Source organism: Oncorhynchus mykiss, chromosome 6, assembly GCF_057628025.1.
Source record: "Oncorhynchus mykiss isolate SJ-2025 chromosome 6, ASM5762802v1, whole genome shotgun sequence".
Lineage (NCBI taxonomy): Eukaryota > Metazoa > Chordata > Actinopteri > Salmoniformes > Salmonidae > Oncorhynchus > Oncorhynchus mykiss.
In genome coordinates this window covers 63,463,319-63,490,457 of record NC_143027.1, presented here as the reverse complement: position 1 = coordinate 63,490,457, position 27,139 = coordinate 63,463,319, and the positions used below count along the sequence as shown (strand labels likewise).

The following is a 27,139-nucleotide window of genomic DNA, read 5'->3' as shown; positions in this document are numbered from 1 at the left end:
ACCCCTACATCTGCATCAGCGCCAGGCAGTCCCAGCCCCTGCATCTGCCCCGGCTCCAGCCCCAAACTCCTGCCTCCCTAATATACAGTGGGGCAAAAAAGTATTTAGTCAGCCACCAATTGTGCAAGTTCTCCCACTTAAAAATATGAAAGAGGCCTGTAATTTTCATCATAGGTACACTTCAACTATGACAGACAAAATGGGGAAAAAAAATCCAGAAAATCACATTAAGGGATTTTTAATGAATTTATTTGCAAATTATGGTGGAAAATAAGTATTTGGCCAATAACAAAAGTTTATCTCAATACTTTGTTATATACCCTTTGTTGGCAATGACAGAGGTCAAACGTTTTCTGTAAGTCTTCACAAGGTTTTCACACACTGTTGCTGGTATTTTGGCCCATTCCTCCATGCAGATCTCCTCTAGAGCAGTGATGTTTTGGGGCTGTTGCTGGGCAACATGGACTTTCAACTCCCTTCAAAGATTTTCTATGGCGAAGAGATCTGGAGACTGGCTAGGTCACTCCAGGACCTTGAAATGCTTCTTACGAAGCCACTCCTTCGTTGCCCGGGCGGTGTGTTTGGGATCATTGTCATGCTGAAAGACCCAGCCACGTTTCATCTTCAATGCCCTTGCTGATGGTAGGCTTTGTTACTTTGGTCCCAGCTCTCTGTAGGTCATTCACTAGGTCCCACCGTGTGGTTCTGGATTTTTGCTCACCGTTCTTGTGATCATTTTGACCCCATGGGTTGAGATCTTGTGTGGAGCCCCAGATCGAGGGAGATTATCAGTGGTCTTGTATGTCTTCCATTTCCTAATAATTGCTCCCACAGTTGATTTCTTCAAACCAAGCTGCTTACCTATTGCAGATTTAGTCTTCCCAGCCTGGTGCAGGTCTACAATTTTGTTTCTGGTGTCCTTTGACAGCTCTTTGGTCTTGGCCATAGTGGAGTTTGGAGTGTGACTGTTTGAGGTTGTGGACAGGTGTCTTTTATACTGATAACAAGTTCAAACAGGTGCCATTAATATAGGTAACGATGAGAGGACAGAGGAGCCTCTTAAAGAAGAAGTTACAGGTTTGTGAGAGCCTGAAATCTTGCTTGTTTATAGGTGACCAAATACTTATTTTCCACCATAATTTGCAAATGAATTCATTCAAAATCCTACAATGGATTTTTTTCTCTCATTTTGTCTGTCATAGTTGAAGTGTACCTATGATGAAAATTACAGGCCTCTCTCATCTTTTTAAGTGGGAGAACTTGCACAATTGGTGGCTGACTAAATACTTTTTTGCCCCACTGTAATTCAGCTCTATCAATCTCCCACCCAGGGCTTATCTGCCATATACCCATCCAGGAGGCCACACAATTTACAGCTCAGCTCATAAACTATACAAAGCCTTCTCGTATACAATGTTAAAACTTTATGCTCCCGCAAGTTTATTTCTCCCCTGTAAAAAAATCCCAGAGATTTTAAAGGGGTGCAGGCAAACTTCGCTGGTATCGCTAGTATCGCTATGTTTTAATGGTGTCTATGAGGGCACTACGGCCCACCAATCATCTGGGAAAGTCATTCTAAATGGGCTGAGAGCATTGCTCTGAAGGACAAAGGGAGCACCCCGCCACATTGATTTCCCTGATGACAGCAAAGCATTTAGGTTTAGGGCACAGTCATTGTTTCCCTTGTAATGCGAAGGGTCGTTTTAAGGACAGCATGCCTTTTAAGGTGAACATATTACCAACTACAGCGAGGGAGAAGAATCATTATTTCCCCTTTAATTGGTTTCTTCAAATCCTCTGTGGTTTTTAGAGTGATGTGGAGGTTCTGGATTGCTTTGGGATGGGTGCTCTTCGTGATGTGTGTAGACATTATCTAAGCATTATCAAAGCCTCCTTCACTCATGCTGCCAAACATACCCTCGTAAAACTGACTATCCTACCGATCCTTGAGTTTGGCGATGTCATTTACAAAATAACCTCCAACTGTCTATCACAGTGCCATCCATTTTGTCACCAAAGCCCCATATACTACCCACCACTGCGACCTGTATGCTCTCGTTGGCTGGCCCTCGCTACATATTCGTCGCCAAACCCACTAGCTCCAGGTCATCTATAAGTCTTTGCTTGGTAAAGCCCCACCTTATCTCAGCTCACTGGTCACCGTAGCAGCACCCACCTGTAGCACGCGCTCCAGCAGGTATATTTCACTGGTTATCCCCAAAGCCAACACCTCTTGTGGCCTCCTTTCCTTCCAGTTCTCTGCTGCCAATGACTGGAACGAACTGCAAAAATCACTGACGCTTGAGACTCATATCTCCCTCACTAACTAAGCACCAGCTGTCTGAGCAGCTCACAGATCACTGCACATGTACATAGCCCATCTGTAAATATAGCCCATCTGTAAATAGCCCATCCAACTAACTCATCCCCATACTGTTATTTATTTTATTTATTTTGCTCCTTTGTACCCCAGTATCTCTACTTGCACACTCATCTTCTGCACATCTATCACTCCAGTGTTTAATTGCTATATTGTAATTATTTCACCACTATGGCCTATTTATTGCCTTACCTCCCTTATCCGACCTCATTTGCACACACTGTATATAGACGTTTTCTATTGTGTTATTGACTGTGTGTTTGTTTATTCCATGTGTACCTCGGTGTTGTTGTTTGTGTTGCACTGCTTTGCTTTATCTTGGCCAGGTCGCAGTTGTAAATGACAACTTGTTCTCAACTACCCTACCTGGTTAAATAAAGGTGAAATATATATATATATATATATATATATATATATATATATATATATATATATATATATATATATTTAAATCTGGTCAGACTAAAGACAATTTATTCAAAATCTGTATGGTATTACAATACTACTGATTCTACTACCACCATCTGAGGAGGAGAATTATGAAGCCAGCATTAGAAGGCCAAGTGTGTTTACCTTTCATGATGGTTCAGAGCTGCTCTCCATAAGGCTATAGATCAGTCTCATTGAGTCCAGGTCAGACAGAGTCAGAGACCAAGTGTCCATTGTGTTCTCTGTCACACTACTTACGATCTGTAGCACATCAGTGGAGACCATCTGCATGCAGCACATGGCAGTGGCCAGGGCACAGACGATGGTGGAGATGACATTCAGGGCGCACACACTAAACAGGAGCTCCTACAGGACCCAGGCAGAGGGAGAGAGGGAAGGGGGAGGGAGAGAGGGAAGGGGGAGGGAGAGAGGGAAGGGGGCGGGAGAGAGGGAAGGGGGCGGGAGAGAGGGAAGGGGGCGGGAGAGAGGGAAGGGGGCGGGAGAGGGAGTCACATTTGAGGCACAGTGAGGAAAGGTAAGCAAATATTACAGCATGAGAACACAAGAAAGGAGATAAATATATAAAGGGAATAAATGAATGAGAGAGGGACTGAAGGTGACACAGACAATGGTGATGTCATTACCAAGGCGACACAGCACAGCAGGGACTAGCTAGCAGGGGAGAACTGCAGAGGAAGGATACAGTACATCATAACAGCAGAAAATCGCCCCTTAAATCTGAGAATGATCCAACCAGGAACAAAGTCACCCTCATAGCTCAGCACTGCATTTCCTGCAGCGCCATCCTCTCCCACTCATTAAACCATGTGGGAATGAAGCAATATGAATCCCTGCCGGCCCTGACACTTCATGTCATAAAAGCCTGTTTACAGACAACTAGCTAAATGTAGCCCAAACTGGCTGCTTTGAAACCCGTCAACAGCATTGCTTACAACCACAGGAACAGTCTAGAAGAAATGAAACACCCACACTGGTCATTAAAAACATTGTGTGAGTCTGACATTTACCCAAGCTCTCTTTTTATTTTGACATGTGTTCACCATTGGGAGGCAACCGATGTTGAAAATAGTTGAGGTTATAGCAATGGATTCCCATTGATATGACAGGTGAAATCTCTGATAACCTTGGTGTTCAGAGAGCTCGAGACTCACACAGCCTTTCACAGATGCAGCCTACATTTGGCAGGTGAGGTCCCGAGTCTGTGAAACAGATCCTTTCTCAGTCAGTCCCTTTGAGAAACACATGGTGTGATGAGCAGGTAGCTTAAAGGTAATGCCTGCCTCTCTGGAGACTGACAGGAGAGGAATGAGGAGGGGCCTTACAGAAATACTGTCAATTAGAACATCTCATCCGCACCATGGACCATGGTAACCAACCAAGACCATGAACAGTGCCTTCTACTGTTGAGGTGTGATATAATAGGACATCTCATCAGCACCACGGACCATGGTAACCAACCAAGACCATGAACAGTGCCTTCTACTGTTGAGGTGTGATATAATAGGACATCTCATCACCACCATGGACCATGGTAACCAACTAAGACCATGAACAGTGCCTTCTCCTGTTGAGGTGTGATATAATAGGACTGCAAGCTTAAAGCCCAGTGTTTTCCTGTTCAGGTTGCATGGTCAAGAAAAACTCCTGTCCCGAAAGCAATCTTCTATAAGGTTGGTATGTGGATACTTCAACGCAGCTTAACAATAGTAGCGCCATTGTAAATGAGCACGGAACAAGAGGGAACCATCTCTCTTCCTAGTCTCTAGGTAAGGTGATAATAGCCCCCTGAAGAGGTGTCTGTGTTCCAAGGTTATGCACTGACATAAGATGATTTATTGAATTCTCAGCAAGAATAAATATGCATACTAGTGAAATTGAACCCCATGCAACCTGAAAATAGGCTCTTGATTTCATTCCATGTTGCTTTTCTTTGTTACTTGGCTAGACTTCAAGGTGAAATTCTAAGCCGGTAAATGTCCTCACCCATACATTGCTTTTTCTAATAGCGATCTTCAGGCATTCTGATCATGTGGATACTGAATAGGGAGAAATGCACAGTTTGAGCTAACCACAGTGAGCACCACAAATTGCCATGGTATTTTACTCTCATTCTAAATACTATGTTTACATTTTCAAACAGACAATAGAGAGCTATTATGGATGAACAATGTTTGTTTGGAACACAGTATTATTTCCTAGTGATATTCACTGTACATACCACAGTATGGCATAGTGTCATTGTAGCTTTGGAGAGAGATTTGACAAGCAGAGTAGACAGACCTTTAAGTCAAACAAGAGGCAGATCTGTCACTTCTGGCCTTCAACTATGTCCTATCACTTCCCTGTCTAGCCTAATATGATCAAACCCTAACACGCATACAGGATCATGTTATTAGTTCTGATTCAGTCCCTTTATTTGACACTTGGGAACAAAGTGCTAGCTTGGCAGAGATGTTCCTGTGTACTTAGAGAGGTGAATAATACATGGACATTGGTACTTCAGTATAAACATACATAGTAACTCTTTTCAAAGAGGAGACATTTTGTTTATTTTCCTTTGCATTATATCTTGTTTGAGGTGTTGACACAGCTGACTCCTCATCTTTTTGGGATACGTTCCTGTTCCATGCCTTGCTAGTCACACAACCCCAATCCAGATACTGGGAGTCACAGGAGAACCATGTCCTCATTCAGCGTAGCCTATTTCATTATTCAGTTCTCTTTGCAGTGTTGCATCACCTTGTGCATCCAATCTACCAAACAAACTGGCATCCATGGTGAGTTCAATGGCTCACTCCGGGGAAAGGAATAGAGAGAAGAGGATGCCAAATGAATAATTCTTGAGCTTCACTTACCATTTCAAAGAGAGAGAGAAAAATACACTGAGATCTAGGCATTGAATATGTACTGTACATGTCATTATCCAGTCTCATCAAAAGCAGAATGTGAAATAAAAAGTATAGATTGGAATTCAAGTTTTGAAAACCCCAATGAGTTTCTGGTAGAATGTTATTGCTGTTTTGTTGCTGTGCGAAATCATGCTGTTGCTTTGTGAAGAAAGAGAAGTGTGCATAGCTTATACATTTACATTAAATCGTACATTCATAAAGCAAAGAATAAAAAATACCCTTCATGAGTCATGGGCTATATTGAATATAATGACTTGTAAGTGTTTCTAAGTGCTACATACGTACATTTCCTGTATTATTATATATTTTTTGTGTTTTGTAGTTTATCCCCTTTTTCTCTCCAATTTTGTGATAATCATCGCTGCAACTCCCCAAATGGCCCGGGAGAGGCAAAGGTCGAGTCATGCGTCCTCTGAAACATGACCCGCCAAACCGCACTCCTTAACACCCGCCAGCTTAACCCAAAAGCCAGTCGCACCAATGTGTCGGAGGAAACGCCATTCAACTGACGACCGAGGTCAGCCTGCAGGCGCCCGGCCCTCCACAAGGAGTCACTAGAGCGCGATGAGTCAAGTAAAGTCCTCCCGGCCAAACCTTCCCCTAACCCGGACGAAGCTGGGCCAATTGTGCGCCGCCCTATGGGACTCCCGGTCACGGCTGGTTGTGACACAGCCTGGGAACGAACCCGGGTCGATGCATTGCCTTAGACCACTGCGCCCCCGTATTTCCTGTATATTATTGGATTGAGAATCATTGAAAAATGTACAGGTGAAAACACTGTACACAACTTATCTTGTAATTAAAGCTCTGCCTTTTCCTACCAAGGAAAATTAGGAAAACCAGCCACAATGCAGGAAATATATGTCTGAACACACACATTTGGGCTATGGCAACACACTGTAAATCATATCTTTATAAACAAAAAATACAACTAAATATTATTGTTCCATTTTCATGGGTTTTGGGCGATCCTAAAACACAGACAGCACATTTGTGTTGTAGCTTTGTTGTATACATCTGCCTCGCAGATGTGAGAAGAAATATTACTTGTGTGTGTTTTCCCTGGCGACTAACATTTGCATATTGACATGGTAAATCATGTCAGGATACCAACTCGAATAATACCTTGAAGGAAGCTGTTAATAAGGTGTTCATACAGAGTTGAACCTCCCTGAACACAACAGCCCTGCCTGCGTACCTGGAGCCAGGCTGGGGTCAGGCTGGGGTCAGGAGCTCCACTGCCAAGGTTACACACCCCGCCTTCACTCAGGAACCCACACATTAACTGAATCCTCGTTCCACACTCATTACTCATGGCTTTAGGCAATGACAGGTTCAAATTCAGGAAGAGGAACGTGATTTGAAGCACTGTGAATGAAACCAATACCTCTGGAGTATAAGTATTACAATATCTATTGGGACATGAACCTATTTTGGTTTTTACACGTTCTGGTTTGAAATGGGTAGTTAACTGTGAACTACATTGATACGCCAAAGTGGTGACACACATTCTATGCATGTAACTGACTTGTAAAGTTCAATTATTTTTTATCTATGCTGTGTATTGGAGGGACGTTTCGAGGCAGACAGCAGCAGTATTACTTAATATTAATATCTAGACAGAGGATAATGGAGAGCCATGATGGCCATTGCTTTATGTGACATCTGACATAACTCACCCTATCTGACTTCCTTAGCACATAATACAGTTTTATAGTGTCCATTCTGACATCTTTTTAATGGTCTATGATCATGATGACTAACAGGGTTGGATCTTTCCTCTTTCATACCCATGCTTCATTTTAAAGGGACTTTGATTTAGTTATCAATGTCTTATAATCAATCAGTGGCATGAAATGAAAGCATTGGAACACTGTAATCCAATAAAGATGCAGCTGCATATAGATCACCATGCCGACAGAAGGCTTTTCAGTTTATATCATCTCCAGAGATCATGAACTGAGCGAACTGGCAAAGCCAAGCTGACAGACCATGCAATTAATATGACTAAGAGCTATGTGTGGATTAGAAGACACATGCGGTTGCCATTCTCAGTTTCCTGTTCTACTCATCTGAGCCTATAAGTTTCCACTTGTGTTTTACATTGTCTGTGTATCAGCTAAGCTCCCACGACTTGTTATTCATTACACCGAGGTACACCAGTACAGAGTAGGAGAATATTTCAGCTTGAAGAAGTTCGGAGGATCAAGTTATATGGACGACATAACATAATGGGAATCCTTTCCTTAGAACAAGGCTATAGAGTACACATCAAAGAAGAAATGGTGTAACATACACATACCTGTCTAGTCACACACATGCACACGCACACACACACACACACTCTCACACGTTCACCCACCTTGAGGTGTTGGCGTATGGTGTCGCAGTCGCTCAGTGGGTTCAGTTTGAGCGTCTCTCCTAGGTTGTTGCAGCTGGAGCTCTGGTGTTGCAGTTCACAGCACACACACACACCGTCACTGTCAAACTTGATCTGGGGGAGAGAAAGGACACACACCGTCACTGTCAAACTTGATCTGGGGGAGAGAAAGGACAGGGGTAAGTAAAGGATATCAGTGAGAACTCACTGTACTTTTTTCCCACACTTGATAATGTTACAACACACCCTAGCGCTGTGTCTCCTCTTCCGCCATTTGCATGAAGCAGAATCTTAATGCTTCTCTATGATGGAGATCAGACTTGCACCTCTGTCTCTGCCCGCTCTGATACTTTCCTTGCCAGAATACACTTTTTTTTCTATCTAGAACCTAAAAGTTTTTTTGGGCTGTCCCCATAGGAAAACCCTTTGAAGAACCCTTTTTGGTTCCATGTAGTACCATTTCCATAGAGGGTTCTACATGGAACCAAAAAGCGTTCTCCCTGGAACCAAAAAGGGTTCTCTAACATGACAGAGGAATCTACAGTGCAGGAGGATTACATAACAGTGAGTTGTAAGGCAGAGTTAACAGGGGGAGGATCTTGAGGTGCTGCTACAACTACTAACTATGTGACCCAGATTGTAAGGAGGCGGGACGTGAACCTACCCATCATGGGTTAATTGCATGGGGGAGTGAAGTCCATTAATATTTCAGTCATAGCGGGGTATATATGGTCTCCAAGGAGCCGTGTACAGTAGTAAAGGGAACTGGGAAAAGGCATTTAGTCTCGTATGCTAATCACTCAGTCAGCAGTAGTGAAGTCCTGCTGGTGAAAATGACAGATCTCTGGACCATTGTTCTAGCCTGGCTCTATACTCAACACACTATGAGGAACGCAAGCTCTACAGGGCAAAATATCGCTCGCTTGCTCTCTCTCTCTCTCTCTCTCCTGCTCTCTCACCCTCCTGCTCTCTCACTCGTTCTCCTACTCTGTCTCCTGCTCTCTCACTCTCTCTCTACTGCTCTCTCACCTGCTCTCTCTACTGCTCTCTCACTCTCTCTCCTGCTCTCTCGCTATTCTCTTGTGCTCTCTCTCTCTCTCTCTCTCCCTCTCTCTCTCTCTCTCTCTCTCTCTCACACACTGTGGAGATCCTTGGAGGAAGTAGACTTGTGTGTAGATGCATGATGTGGTGTACATGTTTGCATGTTCCTCATGCCCCAGCAGACCAGACGGCACACCCCCTGCAGTATGTCAGTGCCATATGAATGAACAATTAGATTAGAATATCTAAGTCTGCAGAGCAGCACAGCCATTGCAGTGTTGTTTTCATTTTGAAAATCTATTCATGCATTGCTTTCATTTAATGGTGCAGTGTGTGACAAGCTCTCTATTTCTGCAGATTTCTACGTTTTGGGTGTGAAACGGCGCGTGAAACAGTGATTTGAACATCTGATGTCACTAGACACAACCAGAGAGGTAATCTACCAGCCTTAGCCACGTGAGCACTCCGCATAGGACCCATCATGCATTTCACCAGCCCATCCAAGATAGGCTTGATGAGACAAGTGGTTTGTCATTAGCCCAGAGAACCACCACCACCACCAACGAAGCAAGCCTTCCAGTTCCCACACACAATGAGAACACCTCCTGCTCTGCTCTGGTTCCTGCTTTCCATTCCAGAAGCGGTGAACAATCTATTTACACAGACAAAAACTGCATTAAAGTGGTTGATCCTTTCCAAAAAAATGTGGGATGCCCTCTAAACTAGCTATGCCGTACTGAACAGATTATGCACCTCGCCTGAGCCAAATGCATGCTCAGGGAATGCTACTGTTTGTCCTCGCAATACACTGGAACTCTATCAGGTAGGCCAGCAGTCCTGATGGGGATTTTAGTGTACATCATGTGCAGGGCACTAGTGATGCCTGTCACATCCTCCCCCCTCCCTCCTTCCTCCATCACGTTCAGATTCAGAAAACCTCAATGTGTTCAATGATGCAATTCATTTTGCAGCAATCACAATACATACAGGTTAAATCCCATATTTAAAAGCAATAACATCAGAATAGCAAAGGATATTTACAAAGAAGTCGGACGGATAGACAGGCTCCCTGAGAAAGAAGTCTGGTTCTCCTCTGCTCTGCAGATCCTTCCTCTTCACAGAACCTCCCTTCTACGGGCCCCAACACATTGTATCCCAACTCGTGTCACCCGTCCCTAGTGTTGATGACGGGTGTAAAACATCTTGACAAACGTCTTGAGATGTAATGCCACGCCAAGCTACATTGGGCACTCATAAAACAAGGGCTTTAATATCAACTTCCTGGAAGTGATTCAAGGAGAAGGCTTAGGCAGTGTGTCACAGGGAGTGGAGTAGTGCCATGCTAAAACTGATGACACACTCTCTGTGTGACCAGGTCCTGTGAATCATTACGTCACTCCGGCAACAATACCATTTACGAAGATAGGTTTCAAGTTGAGTCAACAGCTCAGTATGACATTCATGGACTTCTAATGTATACATTATTTTGATTTATTCACTATGCAAGATGGAGGCAGTTGACATTGATGTTGATGGTGATGAAATACCCCAGTCGGATGGACTGTACAGGTGAATTACAGCTAACTGGAGAAAGGTCACCTCAGGAGCCTGGATGGAATAATAGATAGTCCTTACTTATTCACGCTCTCTTATTACTGCATAAGGAATGGAAATGAATTCAATAAAGCCTAGCAGTGTTTATGTATCCACTGCAAAGCCTGCAAACAATGCCAGAGTGTTTAATTGATTAGACCAACTAAATTAGAATTCCCATGTGATTAATGTGGCTAGAACAGCAGATCCTCAGTGTAATTACCAACAGCAGTCATGTGAGGGGAACCATCCTCAGTTTAACTACTACGATGATTCACTTTCCTCTTTCCATTTTTTGCTTGACAGATGTGTGTTATTTCCAATGTTCTATAATTATAAGAATTAAAACATTCGTTTTTTGCAAAGAGATGGCTTGAACGACGTCTAGTTGTCGTTGCCTCGCCTGCTACTGGGTCTGTCTGTGATACTGGGTCTATCTGTGTTACTAGGTTTGTCTGTGTTACTAGGTTTGTCTGTGCTACTAGGTCTGTCTGTGCTACTAGGTCTGTCTGTGCTACTAAGTCTGTCTGTGTTACTAGGTCTGTCTGTGATACTGGGTCTATCTGTGTTACTAGGTTTGTCTGTGTTACTAGGTTTGTCTGTGCTACTAGGTCTGTCTGTGCTACTAGGTCTGTCTGTGCTACTAGGTCTGTCTGTGCTACTAAGTCTGTCTGTGCTACTAGGTCTGTCTGTGTTACTAGGTCTGTCTGTGCAACTGGGTTTGTCTGTGCAACTGGGTCTGTCTGTGCTACTGGGTCTGTCTGTGTTACTAGGTCTGTCTGTGCTACTAGGTCTGTCTGTGCTACTGGGTCTGTCTGTGTTACTAGGTCTGTCTGTGCTACTAGGTCTGTCTGTGTTACTAGGTCTGTCTGTGCTACTGGGTCTGCTACTGGGTCTATCGGTACTATTCGGTCTGTCTGTGCTACTGAGTCTGTCTGTGTAACTAGGGCTGTCTGTGCTACTAGGTGTGTCTGTGTTACTAGGTATGTCTGTCTGTGTTACTAGGTTTGTCTGTGTTACTAGGTCTGTCTGTGCTACTAGGCCTGTCTGTGCTACTAGGTCTGTCTGTGCTACTAGGCCTGTCTGTGCTACTAGGTCTGTCTGTGCTACTGGGCCTATCTGTGTTACTAGGTCTGTCTGTGTTACTAGGTCTGTCTGTGCTACTGGGTCTGTCTGTGTTACTAGGTCAGTCTGTGCTACTGGGTCTGTCTGTGCTACTGGGTCTGTCTATGTTACTAGGTATGTCTGTGTTACTAGGTCTGTCTGTGCTACTGGGACTGTCTGTGCTACTGACTGTCTGTGCTACTGACTGTCTGTGCTACTGGGTCCGTCTGTGATACTGACTGTCTGTGCTACTGAGTCTGTCTGTGCTACTGGGTATGTCTGTGCTACTGGGTATGTCTGTGCTACTGGGACTGTCTGTGCTACTGACTGTCTGTGCTACTGGGTCCGTCTGTGCTACTGACTGTCTGTGCTACTGGGTCTGTCTGTGCTACTGACTGTCTGTGCTACTGAGTCTGTCTGTGTTACTGGGTCTGTCTATGCTACTGGGTCTGTCTGTGCTACTGACTGTCTGTGCTACTGACTGTCTGTGCTACTGGGTCTGTCTGTGCTACTAGGTCTGTGCTACTGGGTCTGTCTGTGTTACTAGGTCTGTCAGTGCTTCTGGGTCTGTCTGTGTTACTGGGCTGTCTATGCTACTGACTGTCTGTGCTACTGGGTCTGCCTGTGCTATTGAGTCTGTCTGTGTTACTGGGTATGTCTGTGTTACTAGGTCTGTCTGTGCTACTGGGACTATCTGTGCTACTGACTGTCTGTGCTACTGGGTCCGTCTGTGCTACTGACTGTCTGTGCTACTGGGTCTGTCTGTGCTACTGACTGTCTGTGCTACTGAGTCTGTCTGTGTTACTGGGTCTGTCTATGCTACTGGGTCTGTCTGTGCTACTGACTGTCTGTGCTACTGACTGTCTGTGCTACTGGGTCTGTCTGTGCTACTAGGTCTGTGCTACTGGGTCTGTCTGTGTTACTAGGTCTGTCAGTGCTTCTGGGTCTGTCTGTGTTACTGGGCTGTCTATGCTACTGACTGTCTGTGCTACTGGGTCTGCCTGTGCTATTGAGTCTGTCTGTGTTACTGGGTATGTCTGTGTTACTAGGTCTGTCTGTGCTACTGGGACTGTCTGTGCTACTGACTGTCTGTGCTACTGGGTCCGTCTGTGCTACTGACTGTCTGTGCTACTGGGTCTGTCTGTGCTACTGACTGTCTGTGCTACTGAGTCTGTCTGTGCTACTAGGTCTGTCTGTGCTACTGGGTCTGTCTGTGCTACTGGGTCTGTCTGTGGTACTGGGCCTATCTGTGTCACTAGGTCTGTCTGTGCTACTGGGTCGGTCTGTGTTACTAGGTCTGTCTGTGTTACTAGGTTGGTCTGTGCTACTAGGTCTGTCTCTGCTACTGGGTCTGTCTCTGCTACTGGGTCTGTCTCTGCTACTGGGTCTGTCTGTGCTACTGGGTCTGTCTGTGCTACTGGGTCTGTCTGTGCTACTGGGTCTGTCTCTGCTACTGGGTCTGTCTCTGCTACTGGGTCTGTCTGTGCTACTGGGTCTGTCTGTGCTACTGGGTCTGTCTGTGTTACTAGGTCTGTCTGTGCTTCTGGGTCTGTCTGTGTTACTGGGTCTGTCTGTGCTACTGGGTCGGTCTGTGCTACTGATTGTCTGTGTTACTGGGTCATCTGTCTGTGCTACTGAGTCTGTCTGTGCTATTGGGTCTCTCTGTGTTACTGGGTCTGTCTGTGATTGGTGCTGGGGCAGACTGAAGCAGGGGAGAGAGATGGTACAATGAGGCCGTATTATGGTGAAGGGAATGCAGGATATCCTGTGGAGCCGACTACAGTGCTGATACAACCCCACACAACACAGTGGTCACAGAACAGAATAGGTAGGCTAGGGGCTTGAGCTGTTGTTCTGCTATAAATAATCCCTTCATAGCCATCCATTCAGCACACACAATACACAGTATACAAGCACACTGCACTACTCAGAGCTGGAGCCATGTAGAGAAGTACGGTATTCAAATATTTGTTTTCATTTTTAATCCCCCAAAAGCTATTCATTATTTATAGCTTATTAAACACTAATTAAATGAGTCCAGAATTTATGGATTTCAGTATTTTCTTTTACAGAGAAAACCCTTTTAGAGGACTTTGAGAGCTGTGATTCTCTATGCCCTAACAGCATAGTTGATCTAGGAACTTTACTCTTGTCATGAGTCTATAGATTCATGTAATCTATGCTAGTATGAGGTACGCAACTCCTTCCCCAGCCTGATCCTGACACATACGTTGTGCCACACCATCTGAAAACGGGAAGCTCTGTGAATTTGACACAGGAACAGAAATGAAACCTGCCGCAGACAGCAGACAAATTGAAAGCGCTCTCTCCCCAGACGGCGGAATATTATGTTTTTCTTAATAATTAAACTATGCGCTCCAGTGGGTAATCAGACAGACAAACGGCACTGAGCCCTACTATTAAGAAGGACGTAGGAGTGGCTGGTGTTAATGTTTATTTTTACTGTGAGCTGGGTGGGTGGGGCGGTGCTCTGCACACTGATTCAACTGGTGTGTGAGACTGACGGATCCCAGACAAGCTAGGGCCTTTCAACACCAGGTGCCACAACTCTTTCATATGAACAGGGGCCCCACCGCATCCACCGGCCCCTGTTAAGATGGAAGAGATAGGGTACCAGTACTGGCCCCTGTAGATAGGAGAGATTGGGAACCAGTACTGGCCCTTGTAGATGGGAGAGATAGGGAACCAGTACTGGCCCCTGTAGATGGGAGAGATAGGGAACCAGTACTGGCCCCTGTAGATGGGAGAGATTGGGAACCAGTACTGGCCCCTGTAGATGGGAGAGATAGGGAACCAGTACTGGCCCCTGTAGATGGGAGAGATAGGGAACCAGTACTGGCCCCTGTAGATGGGAGAGATAGGGAACCAGTACTGGCCTGTGTAGATGGGAGAGATTGGGAACCAGTACTGGCCCCTGTAGATGGGAGAGATAGGGAACCAGTACTGGCCCCTGTAGATGGGAGAGATAGGGCACATGCAGGGGGGACAGAGGGGGTAGAGGGGAAGGGCACTGGTCTCTCACCAGCTGACAGTCCTCCAGAGAGTTGACCAACTGAGCGTTCTGGCAGGACAGGATGGAGCCAGCCAGGTTGAGCATTACACATACCGCCGACAGCAGCATGAAGAAGGTGATCTGTGGAGAGACAGAGTAGAGATGTTGAGATTTATAGAGCAACAGTAGACCAACACAATACAGCCATAACATCATGTCCTCTAGGAAATATATCACCAGTTGATTTAATGATCATGTTGTCTTGTGGTAGGCAGCAATGTGTTTTTTTTATGCATGGTTACAGTGAGAGGGAAGGCTTCACCAATCAATATTGACTGATTGACTGATTACAATGACTAATAAGGGGGAGGAAAAGGCAGCAGATGATCACATAAATCAATAACCCTTTTTCTCAAACTAATTAAGTCAATCTAAGATAAACTTAATCTAACCCATGGCTAACCCATCTGCTCAGAGGTTAAGAGCACAAACACCACGCATACATATTGACATTTGACAGACCAACTCTTTACATTGCTCCTAGTAACACTGCCCCTTAGAGTTACAGGACTGTCCTTGACACCCTTATATATTTTCTCACAATGCCTTTCGTATCTAGTGTCACCTGAAGACCTAAAGCCCTGATGAAGGATGGTCAGGTAGAGGAACCAATCTCCTCCTAATTCCTCAGCCCAACTCCAATCAACACTACTGCTTCCCTAGACCCTGATAGATCTCTTCTGTGGCAATTTCCCCCCTCTCTGCACTGTCACCAGAGTGGCTACCTCCATGTTCCCCCTCTAGTCTCCCATTAAAAACAATTATCTTTATTTTATAGCTGACAGTCCCAGGAAATACATCCTGTGAGGAGAAATAGAGTGAACATTTGGGCTCCTTTAAATCACAGTTCAAGTGTAATAGAATGGGTTTAAAGCCGTCAGAGGCCTCTGCCAGTAGATTACAAGGCAGAGCCGGGTCCTGTATATCAGGCCTGGACTTCGTCCACACATACTGTAGCCTGTTTGATTTACAGCCCTGGTCCTGGTGCTGCACCCGATGGAACATTAACCCAGACGGGAGGGCCAGGAGGCAGGGGAGGGACACAGGGGACACCAGCCCAGCCTGGGGGTGGGAGGGAAGTGGGAGGGGAGGACAAGACACATTTACTGAGAAAGAGGTTGAAAAACAGACACATGTACAGATGGAGAGGAGGAGAGAGAGCGAGGGAATGAAGGAGGAACAGAGGGAGAGATGGGGTAAACAGATGGAGAGATACTTTTAAATGCTTTTCACCATGGCAGGAAATTGTAGGATTGAAAGGTTGATCGGCACAGTTCGATGGAGGTAGACCACTATATCAGAGGAGAAACACACTACCCCAGGCATTATTCCTTGGCTGTGTGCCCTTGGAGGAAATGGGGTACTGACACTGACAGTAACTGGTTGTCAGTAGAAATATGACTACATCCAACCAACTCTATGTCTTTTCAATAAGAACAATGACGTAATAGCCAATAAGGGGTTGTGACGGCTAGAGAGATGGTGGTTTCAGTTGGACTTTAAGCCTCAGGTCTTTAAGACTCAATTCAGCTGCTACAAATCTATGAATTTAAACTAAAACATGAGGAGGGACAGAGAAAACAGTTTGAAAGGAAGAGTTAGATCAGAAGATCAGAGAAATAACATTGAATATTTGTGTGTCCATAGGGTGCTTTCCCAGACACAGACTATGCCAAATCTGGGAAAAGTATTTTGGAAAGGTGTTTTTTTTTGGTCCAGGACTAGGCTTAATTTGTGTCCTGGAAACTGCCCCTGTATGTATATGTGTACTCTCTGCCCCTGTATGTATACGTGTACTCTCTGCCCCAGTATGTATACGTGTACTCTCTGCCCCTGTATGTATACGTGTACTCTCTGCCCCAGTATGTATACGTGTACTCTCTGCCCCTGTATGTATACGTGTACTCTCTGCCCCTGTATGTATATGTGTAGTCTCTGCCCCTGTATGTATACGTCTACTCTCTGCCCCTGTATGTATGCGTGTACTCTCTGCCTCTGTATGTATACGTGTACTCTCTGCCCCTGTATGTATATGTGTACTCTCTGCCCCTGTATGTATACGTGTACTCTCTGCCCCTGTATGTATATGTGTACTCTCTGCCCCTGTATGTATACGTCTACTCTCTGCCCCTGTATGTATACGTGTACTCTCTGCCCCTGTATGTATATGTGTACTCTCTGCCCCTGTATGTATACGTCTACTCTCTGCCCCTGTATGTATACGTCTACTCTCTGCCCCTGTATGTATGCGTGTACTCTCTGCCTCTGTATGTATACGTGTACTCTCTGCCCCTGTATGTATATGTGTACTCTCTGCCCCTGTATGTATACGTGTACTCTCTGCCCCTGTATGTATATGTGTACTCTCTGCCCCTGTATGTATACGTCTACTCTCTGCCCCTGTATGTATATGTGTACTCTCTGCCCCTGTATGTATACGTGTACTCTCTGCCCCTGTATGTATATGTGTAGTCTCTGCCCCTGTATGTATATGTGTAGTCTCTGCCCCTGTATGTATACGTCTACTCTCTGCCCCTGTATGTATGCGTGTACTCTCTGCCTCTGTATGTATACGTGTACTCTCTGCCCCTGTATGTATATGTGTACTCTCTGCCCCTGTATGTATACGTGTACTCTCTGCCCCTGTATGTATATGTGTACTCTCTGCCCCTGTATGTATACGTCTACTCTCTGCCCCTGTATGTATACGTGTACTCTCTGCCCCTGTGCGTATACGTGTACTCTCTGCCTCTGTATGTATATGTGTAGTCTCTGCCTCTGTACGTATACGTGTACTCTCTGCCTCTGTATGTATATGTGTACTCTCTGCCCCTGTATGTATATGTGTACTCTCTGCCCCTGTATGTATACGTGTACCCTCTGCCCCTGTATGTATATGTGTACTCTCTGCCCCTGTATGTATACGTGTACTCTTATGCACTTTTCATTTCTAGCTTGAAACGTGCATGAGAGTGTTTAAACACAGATCATAAAGTGCACCTATATTTCCATGTTGATATGTTAATTAACCTTGGATTGTCACATCACTGAATGTGTGTGTGTGTGTGCTACTAAACTAAACTGCCATATGGTAAGAAAAGACACACTGCTTTAGATGTTCACCTTCAGAGAGACTGTGACGGTCAACATCTTCAGAGTACAACAATTCTTCCCATGCTTCAAATGTCTCATCACTGACGTTAAAGGAAACAAGCAGAAAGCTGAGAACGTTGTGTAAAAACATATTCATTAGCTTGACTGAGAATAGAACGAGGTTATGACAATGACCATTTTGTAAGGCAGAGATTGAGCAGAGAGACCGTGCCTCCAACATCAGTCGTAAAACGCCTATTAACGGGCACCTCTGAGTGTTCGCCTCATCGCCAGCTGAGCACAGCCAATCAAATGAACTGCTCAATCTCACCAGGTTTTCTGCTGCTCTCTCTGTGGCTATTCCCACTGAGTGGAAAATGCCCCATAGTGTGAGGTACATTTCCGTAAAACAATCATATATTTATACAATCATACTAAATATGTTGTTACAATGTGTGTTTACTGTTTAGATTGTGGTGGAACGCACAAATTCCCTTTCAAATTTAAATCAGACTCTCCAAGGATGTTCTGACAAGACATCCCAGGTCCAATCTGAGACGAGCAAAACCAGCATTCTATTCTATGTTATTCTATTTGTTTTAATTCGTTTCTGTTCATTTATTTTCCGTCTTTGTTTCCATTATCTTCCTTTTCATTGCTTTCCATAAATTGAATTCAGTACCAATGAGAAGGCAGACAGGTAAGTGTCTGCAGTAAATCTCATTAATAGCTGACTTTATCGTCTGTGCCTTATAGCTAACCTGACTGAATGGCTGTTCTTTTAGAGTCATATTTCACCAACACATACCTGTCTCCTGGGCTAATGAAAATGTGTGGCTCCACACTGGCTCTGTGTTCTAATTACCATTTGGGATCACATTGCACTGTTTAACAGACACATTAATTACCGTCCGCCACCATGCCCCCAGCATGACAAACAGACTGATTGACAGACTGACAGACACTGCTAGGGAATTTCATCAGAGTTAGGGTCAATACCATTTTTTATTCAGTCAATTCAGGAAGTACACTGAAATTCCAATTCAGTTTACTTCCTGGAACCCAACTCTGCATGCCACTGAGGGACCGGGGAGATTTACACCGCGTGTCACAGTCACCATTTAACACTCGCCAGGATGCCAATATATCCCCACCATTTTGTTTTCTGATCGGTGGACAGGGGATGGAAAACACACAAGGCCCAGGCATGGACTTTTTCCATCAGGGCGCTAATCATTCATACATACAGTCATTTCCCTCATGTGTAGTAATGTACTGTATGAGGACCCATGTGTAGTATGGTACTGTATGAGGATCCATGTGTTGTATGGTACTGTATGAGGACCCATGTGTAGTATGGTACTGTATGAGGACCCATGTGTAATATGGTACTGTATGAGGATCCATGTGTAATATGGTACTGTATGAGGATCCATGTGTAGTATGGTACTGTATGAGGACCCATGTGTAGTATGGTACTGTATGAGGACCCATGTGTAGTATGGTACTGTATGAGGATCCATGTGTAGTATGGTACTGTATGAGGACCCATGTGTAGTATGGTACTGTATGAGGATCCATGTGTAGTATGGTACTGTATGAGGACCCATGTGTAGTATGGTACTGTATGAGGATCCATGTGTTGTATGGTACTGTATGAGGACCCATGTGTAGTATGGTACTGTATGAGGACCCATGTGTTGTATGGTACTGTATGAGGATCCATGTGTAGTATGGTACTGTATGAGGACCCATGTGTAGTATGGTACTGTATGAGGATCCATGTGTAGTATGGTACTGTATGAGGATCCATGTGTTGTATGGTACTGTATGAGGATCCATGTGTAGTATGGTACTGTATGAGGACCCATGTGTAGTATGGTACTGTATGAGGATCCATGTGTTGTATGGTACTGTATGAGGATCCATGTGTAGTATGGTACTGTATGAGGACCCATGTGTAGTATGGTACTGTATGAGGATCCATGTGTAGTATGGTACTGTATGAGGACCCATGTGTAGTATGGTACTGTATGAGGATCCATGTGTAGTATGGTACTGTATGAGGATCCATGTGTAGTATGGTACTGTATAAGGATCCATGTCTAGTATGGTACTGTATGAGGACCCATGTGTAGTATGGTACTGTATGAAGACCCATGTGTAGTATGGTACTGTATGAGGATCCATGTGTAGTATGGTACTGTATGAGGATCCATGTGTTGTATGGTACTGTATGAGGATCCATGTGTAGTATGGTACTGTATGAGGACCCATGTGTAGTATGGTACTGTATGAGGATCCATGTGTAGTATGGTACTGTATGAGGACCCATGTGTAGTATGGTACTGTATGAGGATCCATGTGTAGTATGGTACTGTATGAGGACCCATGTGTAGTATGGTACTGTATGAGGATCCATGTGTAGTATGGTACTGTATGAGGACCCATGTGTAGTATGGTACTGTATGAGGACCCATGTGTAGTATGGTACTGTATGAGGACCCATGTGTAGTATGGTACTGTATGAGGATCCATGTGTAATATGGTACTGTATGAGGATCCATGTGTAGTATGGTACTGTATGAGGACCCATGTGTAGTATGGTACTGTATGAGGATCCATGTGTAGTATGGTACTGTATGAGGATCCATGTGTAGTATGGTACTGTATGAGGACCCATGTGTAGTATGGTACTGTATGAGGATCCATGTGTAGTATGGTACTGTATGAGGACCCATGTGTAGTATGGTACTGTATGAGGATCCATGTGTAGTATGGTACTGTATGAGGACCCATGTGTAGTATGGTACTGTATGAGGATCCATGTGTAGTATGGTACTGTATGAGGACCCATGTGTAATATGGTACTGTATGAGGATCCATGTGTAATATGGTACTGTATGAGGATCCATGTGTAGTTTGGTACTGTATTGTATTGTATGAGGACCCATGTGTAGTATGGTACTGTATGAGGATCCATGTGTAGTATGGTAATGTATGAGGACCCATGTGTAGTATGGTATGACCACCCACAGGGACGTGTGTAGTTGAAATATGACAGGAAGTTTGAGTCAGTCAGACCAGTCACACAGAGGCAGAATGAGGGCACAATGAGAAGACTGTCTGCAAACTGCAGAGACATGCAACGAGCTGTAGGTCTAACCAACTTTAACCATGAAACAAGAACTAAATAAAATACATCAAATATTCATTCTGTATAATACTAAATTAGTCGTTTTGTACAAATATGCAGTATGCCTACACTTCCTTAATTAACCAATATACATTTAGTGAGTGGAGGGTTGAGGAGAGCCGTCAGACAGTAGAACTGGGATATTTTTTTTTTTAAGATTTTGAAAACTGAAGGGTGCTTCGGGAGAAAAGCTTTGACTTCACTGGCAAGGACAAACATGTTGCTGGTAAAGCAACACGTAGAATGGCTCTAATTTGGACAAAGATCGCTAATATCTTTACACTTTACAACTCTCCTCATCCCTCTATGACGCAAACTGAAAAACAAAATCATAAATCTGGTTTATAATCTGTTTATTTGCAGAGTAATGAGTCTTTGGTCTACATTGCTGTGGTTGTCATCCCCTGAATGGTGTTGAAAGCCTTGCGGCCCCATACAGCCCCTCGTCAGCCTATAGCAGTGTCCAGCTCAGTCAAATGTAACATGATAATGCAGTGTTGACGGAGCATTAGCATTCCATGGGGGACACGTCTGTCTCTGACCCCAGTAACACTGTAGCCCACCAGACCCGTCTGTCTCTGACCCCAGTTACACTGTAGATCACCAGACCCGTCTGTCTCTGACCCCAGTTACACTGTAGATCACCAGACCTGTCTGTCTCTGACCCCAGTTACACTGTAGATCACCAGACCTGTCTGTCTCTGACCCCAGTAAAACTGTAGATCACCAGACCTGTCTGTCTCTGACCCCAGTAAAACTGTAGCCCACCAGACCTGTTTGCCTCTGACCCCAGTTACACTGCAGCCCACCAGACCTGTCTGTCTCTGACCCCAGTTACACTGCAGCCAACCAGACCTGTCTGTCTCTGACACCAGTAACACTGCAGCCCACCAAGCCTGTCTGTCTCTGACCCCAGTAACACTGTAGCCCACCAGGCCTGTCTGTCTCTGACCCCAGTAACACTGCAGCCCACCAAGCCTGTCTGTCTCTGACCCCAGTTACACTGCAGCCCACTAAGCCTGTCTGTCTCTGACACCAGTTACACTGCAGCCCACCAAGCCTGACTGTCTCTGACCCCAGTTACACTGCAGCCCACCAAGCCTGTCTGTCTCTGAACCCAGTTACACTGCAGCCCACCAAGACTGACTGCCTCTGTCCACCATTACACTGCAGACCGACAAGCTCATTAGCCACAATGGCAGACAGGGTCCTATGAAGTCCCCGAAAACGAATGTTGATTAAACAAAAAAAGTAGGTTTGTCACAACAACTAGCAATGTTGCCTGATTGCCATACAGGCACAGGGGCACTGCTGCTACCAATTATATAATGCAGAACATTACCCTTGAAAGATGCAATCTTGGAAAATGAGAAATATGCATGTGTAGTAGAAGCAGAGAGGATGCTCTAGTCTACCCAAAGGCAGCTGCTTGTGTCCCTCTGTGTGTATGAGTGCAGAGCCAGGCGTAGAGCCAGGCTGTGGGACAGGCAGAGAGGCCCAGTCTAAACAGTGTCCTGCTCCCCTACAGACGGCCTGGGATGTTCTTCTCCCTGACCCTTGACCTGAGGGAGGGGGTTTATGGGAAGGTAAATAAACCAGAAAAGGCACACATTGTAAAAACAATTCTCTCTAACTGGGGGGTTAACCTCTAGAATGACAACCTGTTGACAAGTGCCTGTGCCAGGTCCTGTTGGGGTGGGACTTCTGGGGACTGGAAGCCTGGGGACTGGAGAGATGAGGTAGGGGTGCTGGGGAGTTTTGTCGGAGCCGGATGAAGCCATGTTAGACCGAGGTGGAGGTATAGGAGCACAGCTCTCTGAGTCCTCTGCTCTGCAGCACAAATTAGTATTTAGTCTGCAGCACCACTGCGACAAGACATCATTTATTTTCAATTATCTCAGCCGAGAGAGAGATTGGAGAAATGTTGTTGTGTTCTTCCTCTTTCTCTAACAAGCCTTGTGATTGTGTTTGCTGCCAACACATCTATTCTGTGTGTCTCTGCAGGGCTGCTAAACTCTGTCCAGCAGTGCTTTCACTTCTCAGCCAGACACACATTGATTTCCCAACTCACTCTGTACATAACTAACTTCACACTCCACTTTTCTTCTTTTTTGCCTGTTTAGAGAACAACTAACATAGTAGAGTATAGTGGGTTTGTATTACAATAACCCCAGAGGGTAAGAAAAGCAACATTTGCAGCATGCACTATAGAGTCTTTAATCAGGCAAAGAAAACATTGTGTATTTTTCACATTTTCTTTCCACCGTTTCTGCACTATCACCCCTGCTGACTTGATAAATAGTGGAGTCTGAGGGTTAAGGATGGATTTATGGCAGTCCGGTTAGCAGGAAGCCCAGGGCGACAGCAGCTGGTTACAATATCACAGGGCAAAACAGGGAGGGAGTAACCCTTTCCGTCCTGCCTCCCCTTCCAAGCCCTCCATCTCCTAGCCCTCCCCTGGCTGTAAGATATGCATGCTCACAGCCATATTGAGTTACCCCGGGTGGCCGTGCACCACAGCGCATGTTTGTACTCCATCACCATGAATATGATCAGAGCCTGCCGTGAGGCCAGGCGCAGTCGGTCCATCTCACCCAAACAAACCCTGGTGGTGTTGTTACAAACCCTCAACAGGCAGGCAGGCAGGCAGGCTAACCATGGAGAACTGACTGACTGGGAGTCAATCTGAACCAGGCATAATGGATTCCACAGACCCTCATCCCTCAGGGGCAAATGTTTAAACCATGTGAATAGGAGATCACTTACACGTTCCTTCATTAACTAGAGAGGCTGTGTATCCTGATGAGGGTCCCAGTAAGTGAGATCTATCAGAGTCGACTGGGAGTGAAAACGCTTTCTCTTGTTGTTAGATGGCGACCGCGTCCATCATGGAGGCAGCGTGAATTCAGAGTGACCCGTCTGTCAGTCTGCATATCTGCTAGGGCTGATAAGAGGCCTCAGGGAGGACAGTTATGTGGAGAAATACATCAGCCAAACACCCTCTATAGGATCAGACCTCATTGAGCTATAATGGCACCAGACCAGGCTGCACATTTCAACCCCTCTCATATGTTCCCCTCCCACAGTATGTTTCTTACAGTAACACCGTGCCCTGCTACCACACAGTCTGGAGGGGTGAACCAGAGGCCACAGCAGAATAGAGGTCAATTGCGGCATTAATCATCACCTGTTCTATCAATCCATATCCACAAATGTCCAATGAATCTTAGAATAGAATAGAATGGAACAGAGCTAACTAGGAAGCATTAGAGAGATAATGAAGGTCGGGCCAGAGAGGAGCAGCCCAGGTGATGAGTCCACAGACAGACACACAGCAGTGGAGACAGGGTAGTAGAGTAGTGTGGTATCTGCTATGTTGACTGCCCAGAGTAACTGGCCCATAGGAGGAGCACATAGTCTGAGCCGCCCTAAAGATCCAATGTTTGAAGTGAAATGAGGGCCACAATACAGCCCAGGGGGGTCACCATGTGATTAGCCTCCACTTTTCAACATTTAATCAGTTCCTGACCTCTATCAGCTAAAACAAGGAGGCCCAGCCCAGGCCCCCGCTGAGGAGGACGTAATGAGTTTGGGCTGTAATGGCTCCGTTTCCCTGCAGGTACAAACCTCTGGTGACAGGGGGTAGAGGGGGGGAGAGTGGGGGAGACAGAGAGTGAGAGAGACTGCAAGAAACTCAAGAGGAGAGCCAGAAGTCCTTGTGAGACATAGGGTGTGTGTAATCAGAGCTGGGCTGCCCTATACGCTCACTACGCAACTTGCGTAGGGCCCTGCAAATTACGCAAGGGCACCGCCTCCCCCTCGTGTCAAAGCGGGTGTCAATGTTTACAACTTCGATGAGAGGATGAAGCGGAACTATCCTTATGGTCATGAAAAAATATAGATAAAATCACCATGAGAGTAAATTGCGGAAACAGCAGTCAGGTAAACTTGTGTTCTCTCCTCTCCAAGTTTGATGTCTGCAAATAACAGTAACGTTAAGTTAATGTGCTAGCTTGCAGTCATCTTAGAGGACTGCAAGCTAGATAAGCAGATTGTGAGTGACAAGATTCTGGAAGCAATAGTGACTCAAGTAAGAGACTCAAAGATTCCATTTGAAGATTGCAGAGGGCAAGCTTATGATAATGGGGCCATCATGAAGGGCAAGCACCAAGGAATACAAGCCAGACTGCTCAAAAAAGATCCCAGAGGCGTGTTCGTCCCATGTGGAGCACATACTCTAAACCTTGTCATTGCAGATGCTGCCAAATCTTCAAAAGATGCAGTTGTTTTTTTTGGGCATGTGCAAAAGCTCTTCACCTTCTTTTCAGCTGGCACACAAAGATGGAGTGTTCTGAAGAAACACATGAACATAACTGTGAAGTCATGGAGTGACACAAGATGGGAGAGTAGGCTCCAAAGTGTTCATGCAATCAGGTGTCAGGCTTCTGAGGTTCAGGAGGCATTACTGGAAGCCAGACAGACGATCAACGATCCTGTGGCCAAAGTGGAGGCACAAGCACTTGCAGAGGAAGTTGGGTCCTACTGCTTCTTTGTTTGCTGTGTTGTATGGTGTGAGATACTGACAATGACAAACAAGGTGAACAAGCTCCTCCAATCCGCCTCAATGCAGTTGAATATCGTACTGAATTTAATCTCATATGCAAAGGCCTCCACCATTACATACCGGGAAACTGAGTTCTCTGAGGCCCAGACAACAGCCAAAAGCATTTGTGATGAAATGAATGTGGAGGCTGTTCTGAAAGAGAAGAGACTGAGAAACAGCAAGAGGCATTTCAGCTATGAGGCTCCTGTGACTGATGCACAGAAAAACCTTGAAGTCAACTACTTCAACATTGTGGTCGACTCTCCTGTGACATCCACGGATGAGAGATTTGAAACACTCAACCAGGTGAAAACCAAATATGGATTGCTGCTGACCTTCAGCACTGCCTCTCAGATGTCGAGTGAATTTTTAAAAGCTCACCGCATGGAAGTTGAAAACACTCCAACCTTCAGAGACGACTGTGACGTCGGTGGAATGGATCTGGCCCACGAGATTCAGAATGGACCTGATCTTCCATCAGATAAGATGACTGCCTTTTGAGCTGCTTTCCTGTCTCTGTGAGAAAACCCTAGAGGAACTCTAGTCTATCATTTAGATGGCCCTAAGAACTGCAGTCACCCTACCAGTAACAGTAGCATCGACAGGGGAGGAGCTTCTCAAAATGAAAGCTCATCAAAAGTCACCTGAGGTTTTCCATGTCACAGGAACGTTTGAGTGGTCTGGCCGTCATGAGCATAAATCATGACATGGGGAAACACATGTCCCATGATGACATCGTTGATGATTTTGCGTCAGGCAAGTGCATAAGAGGAGTATTTTGATGGTAATATTTGAATTCAAACATTCAAATGTTTACACACTTAGTAATATTTCAGATTGTATGGCAGAAGTGCATTTGTGGAAATGACTGCTTAACTATGTGACATACTTTCTCTATTTCTTCCAGACAGTCCAGATAGACTGATGCTGGTGCTGATGCTGAAAATGCGCAGGCTGTAGAGGGAACCAAAGTTAATCACACAGCTGTATAGGTTTTATTTGACTATTTTAAAGACATATAGCTGCAGCCATATCCTATAGGCTTATGTTTACATTGTATAGACAAAGCGAATTGCATAATATTGTGAAGACTGGACTAATTACCAGGCAGCAGAGCCAAAGCTCAGTGTTACATTTGATTATTTTCTAAATTTTCATATTTTCTACAATTTCTTATTTATGTTAATGTTAATATTAGCTTATTTGAAGATTCTATAAAAAAAATATTATGTTCAATATATAGTGTTTGTTTATAGCTCATTCTGTTCTGTATATGTCTACTTATTCTTAGACCGACAGATGGAGCAAACTGTTTTA

At 45.0% G+C, this 27,139-nt stretch overlaps 1 protein-coding gene across 2 annotated transcripts in view; it reads right to left on the bottom strand.

Moving 5' to 3' along the window:
• entrep2 (endosomal transmembrane epsin interactor 2) overlaps positions 1 to 27,139 on the bottom strand; it is a 146,942-nt gene that overhangs the window by 17,804 nt on the left and 101,999 nt on the right. Inside the window, exons 3-5 of one of the 2 annotated variants that reach the window (XM_036980675.2) lie at positions 14,901 to 15,011; positions 8,102 to 8,233; positions 3,068 to 3,175 (exon numbers count right to left, since the gene is read on the bottom strand). In XM_036980675.2, the coding sequence (XP_036836570.2) occupies positions 3,068 to 3,175; positions 8,102 to 8,233; positions 14,901 to 15,011 (351 nt within the window). The remainder of the gene's footprint in view (positions 1 to 3,067; positions 3,176 to 8,101; positions 8,234 to 14,900; positions 15,012 to 27,139) is intronic. The other variant, XM_090238529.1, reaches the window with a different exon arrangement.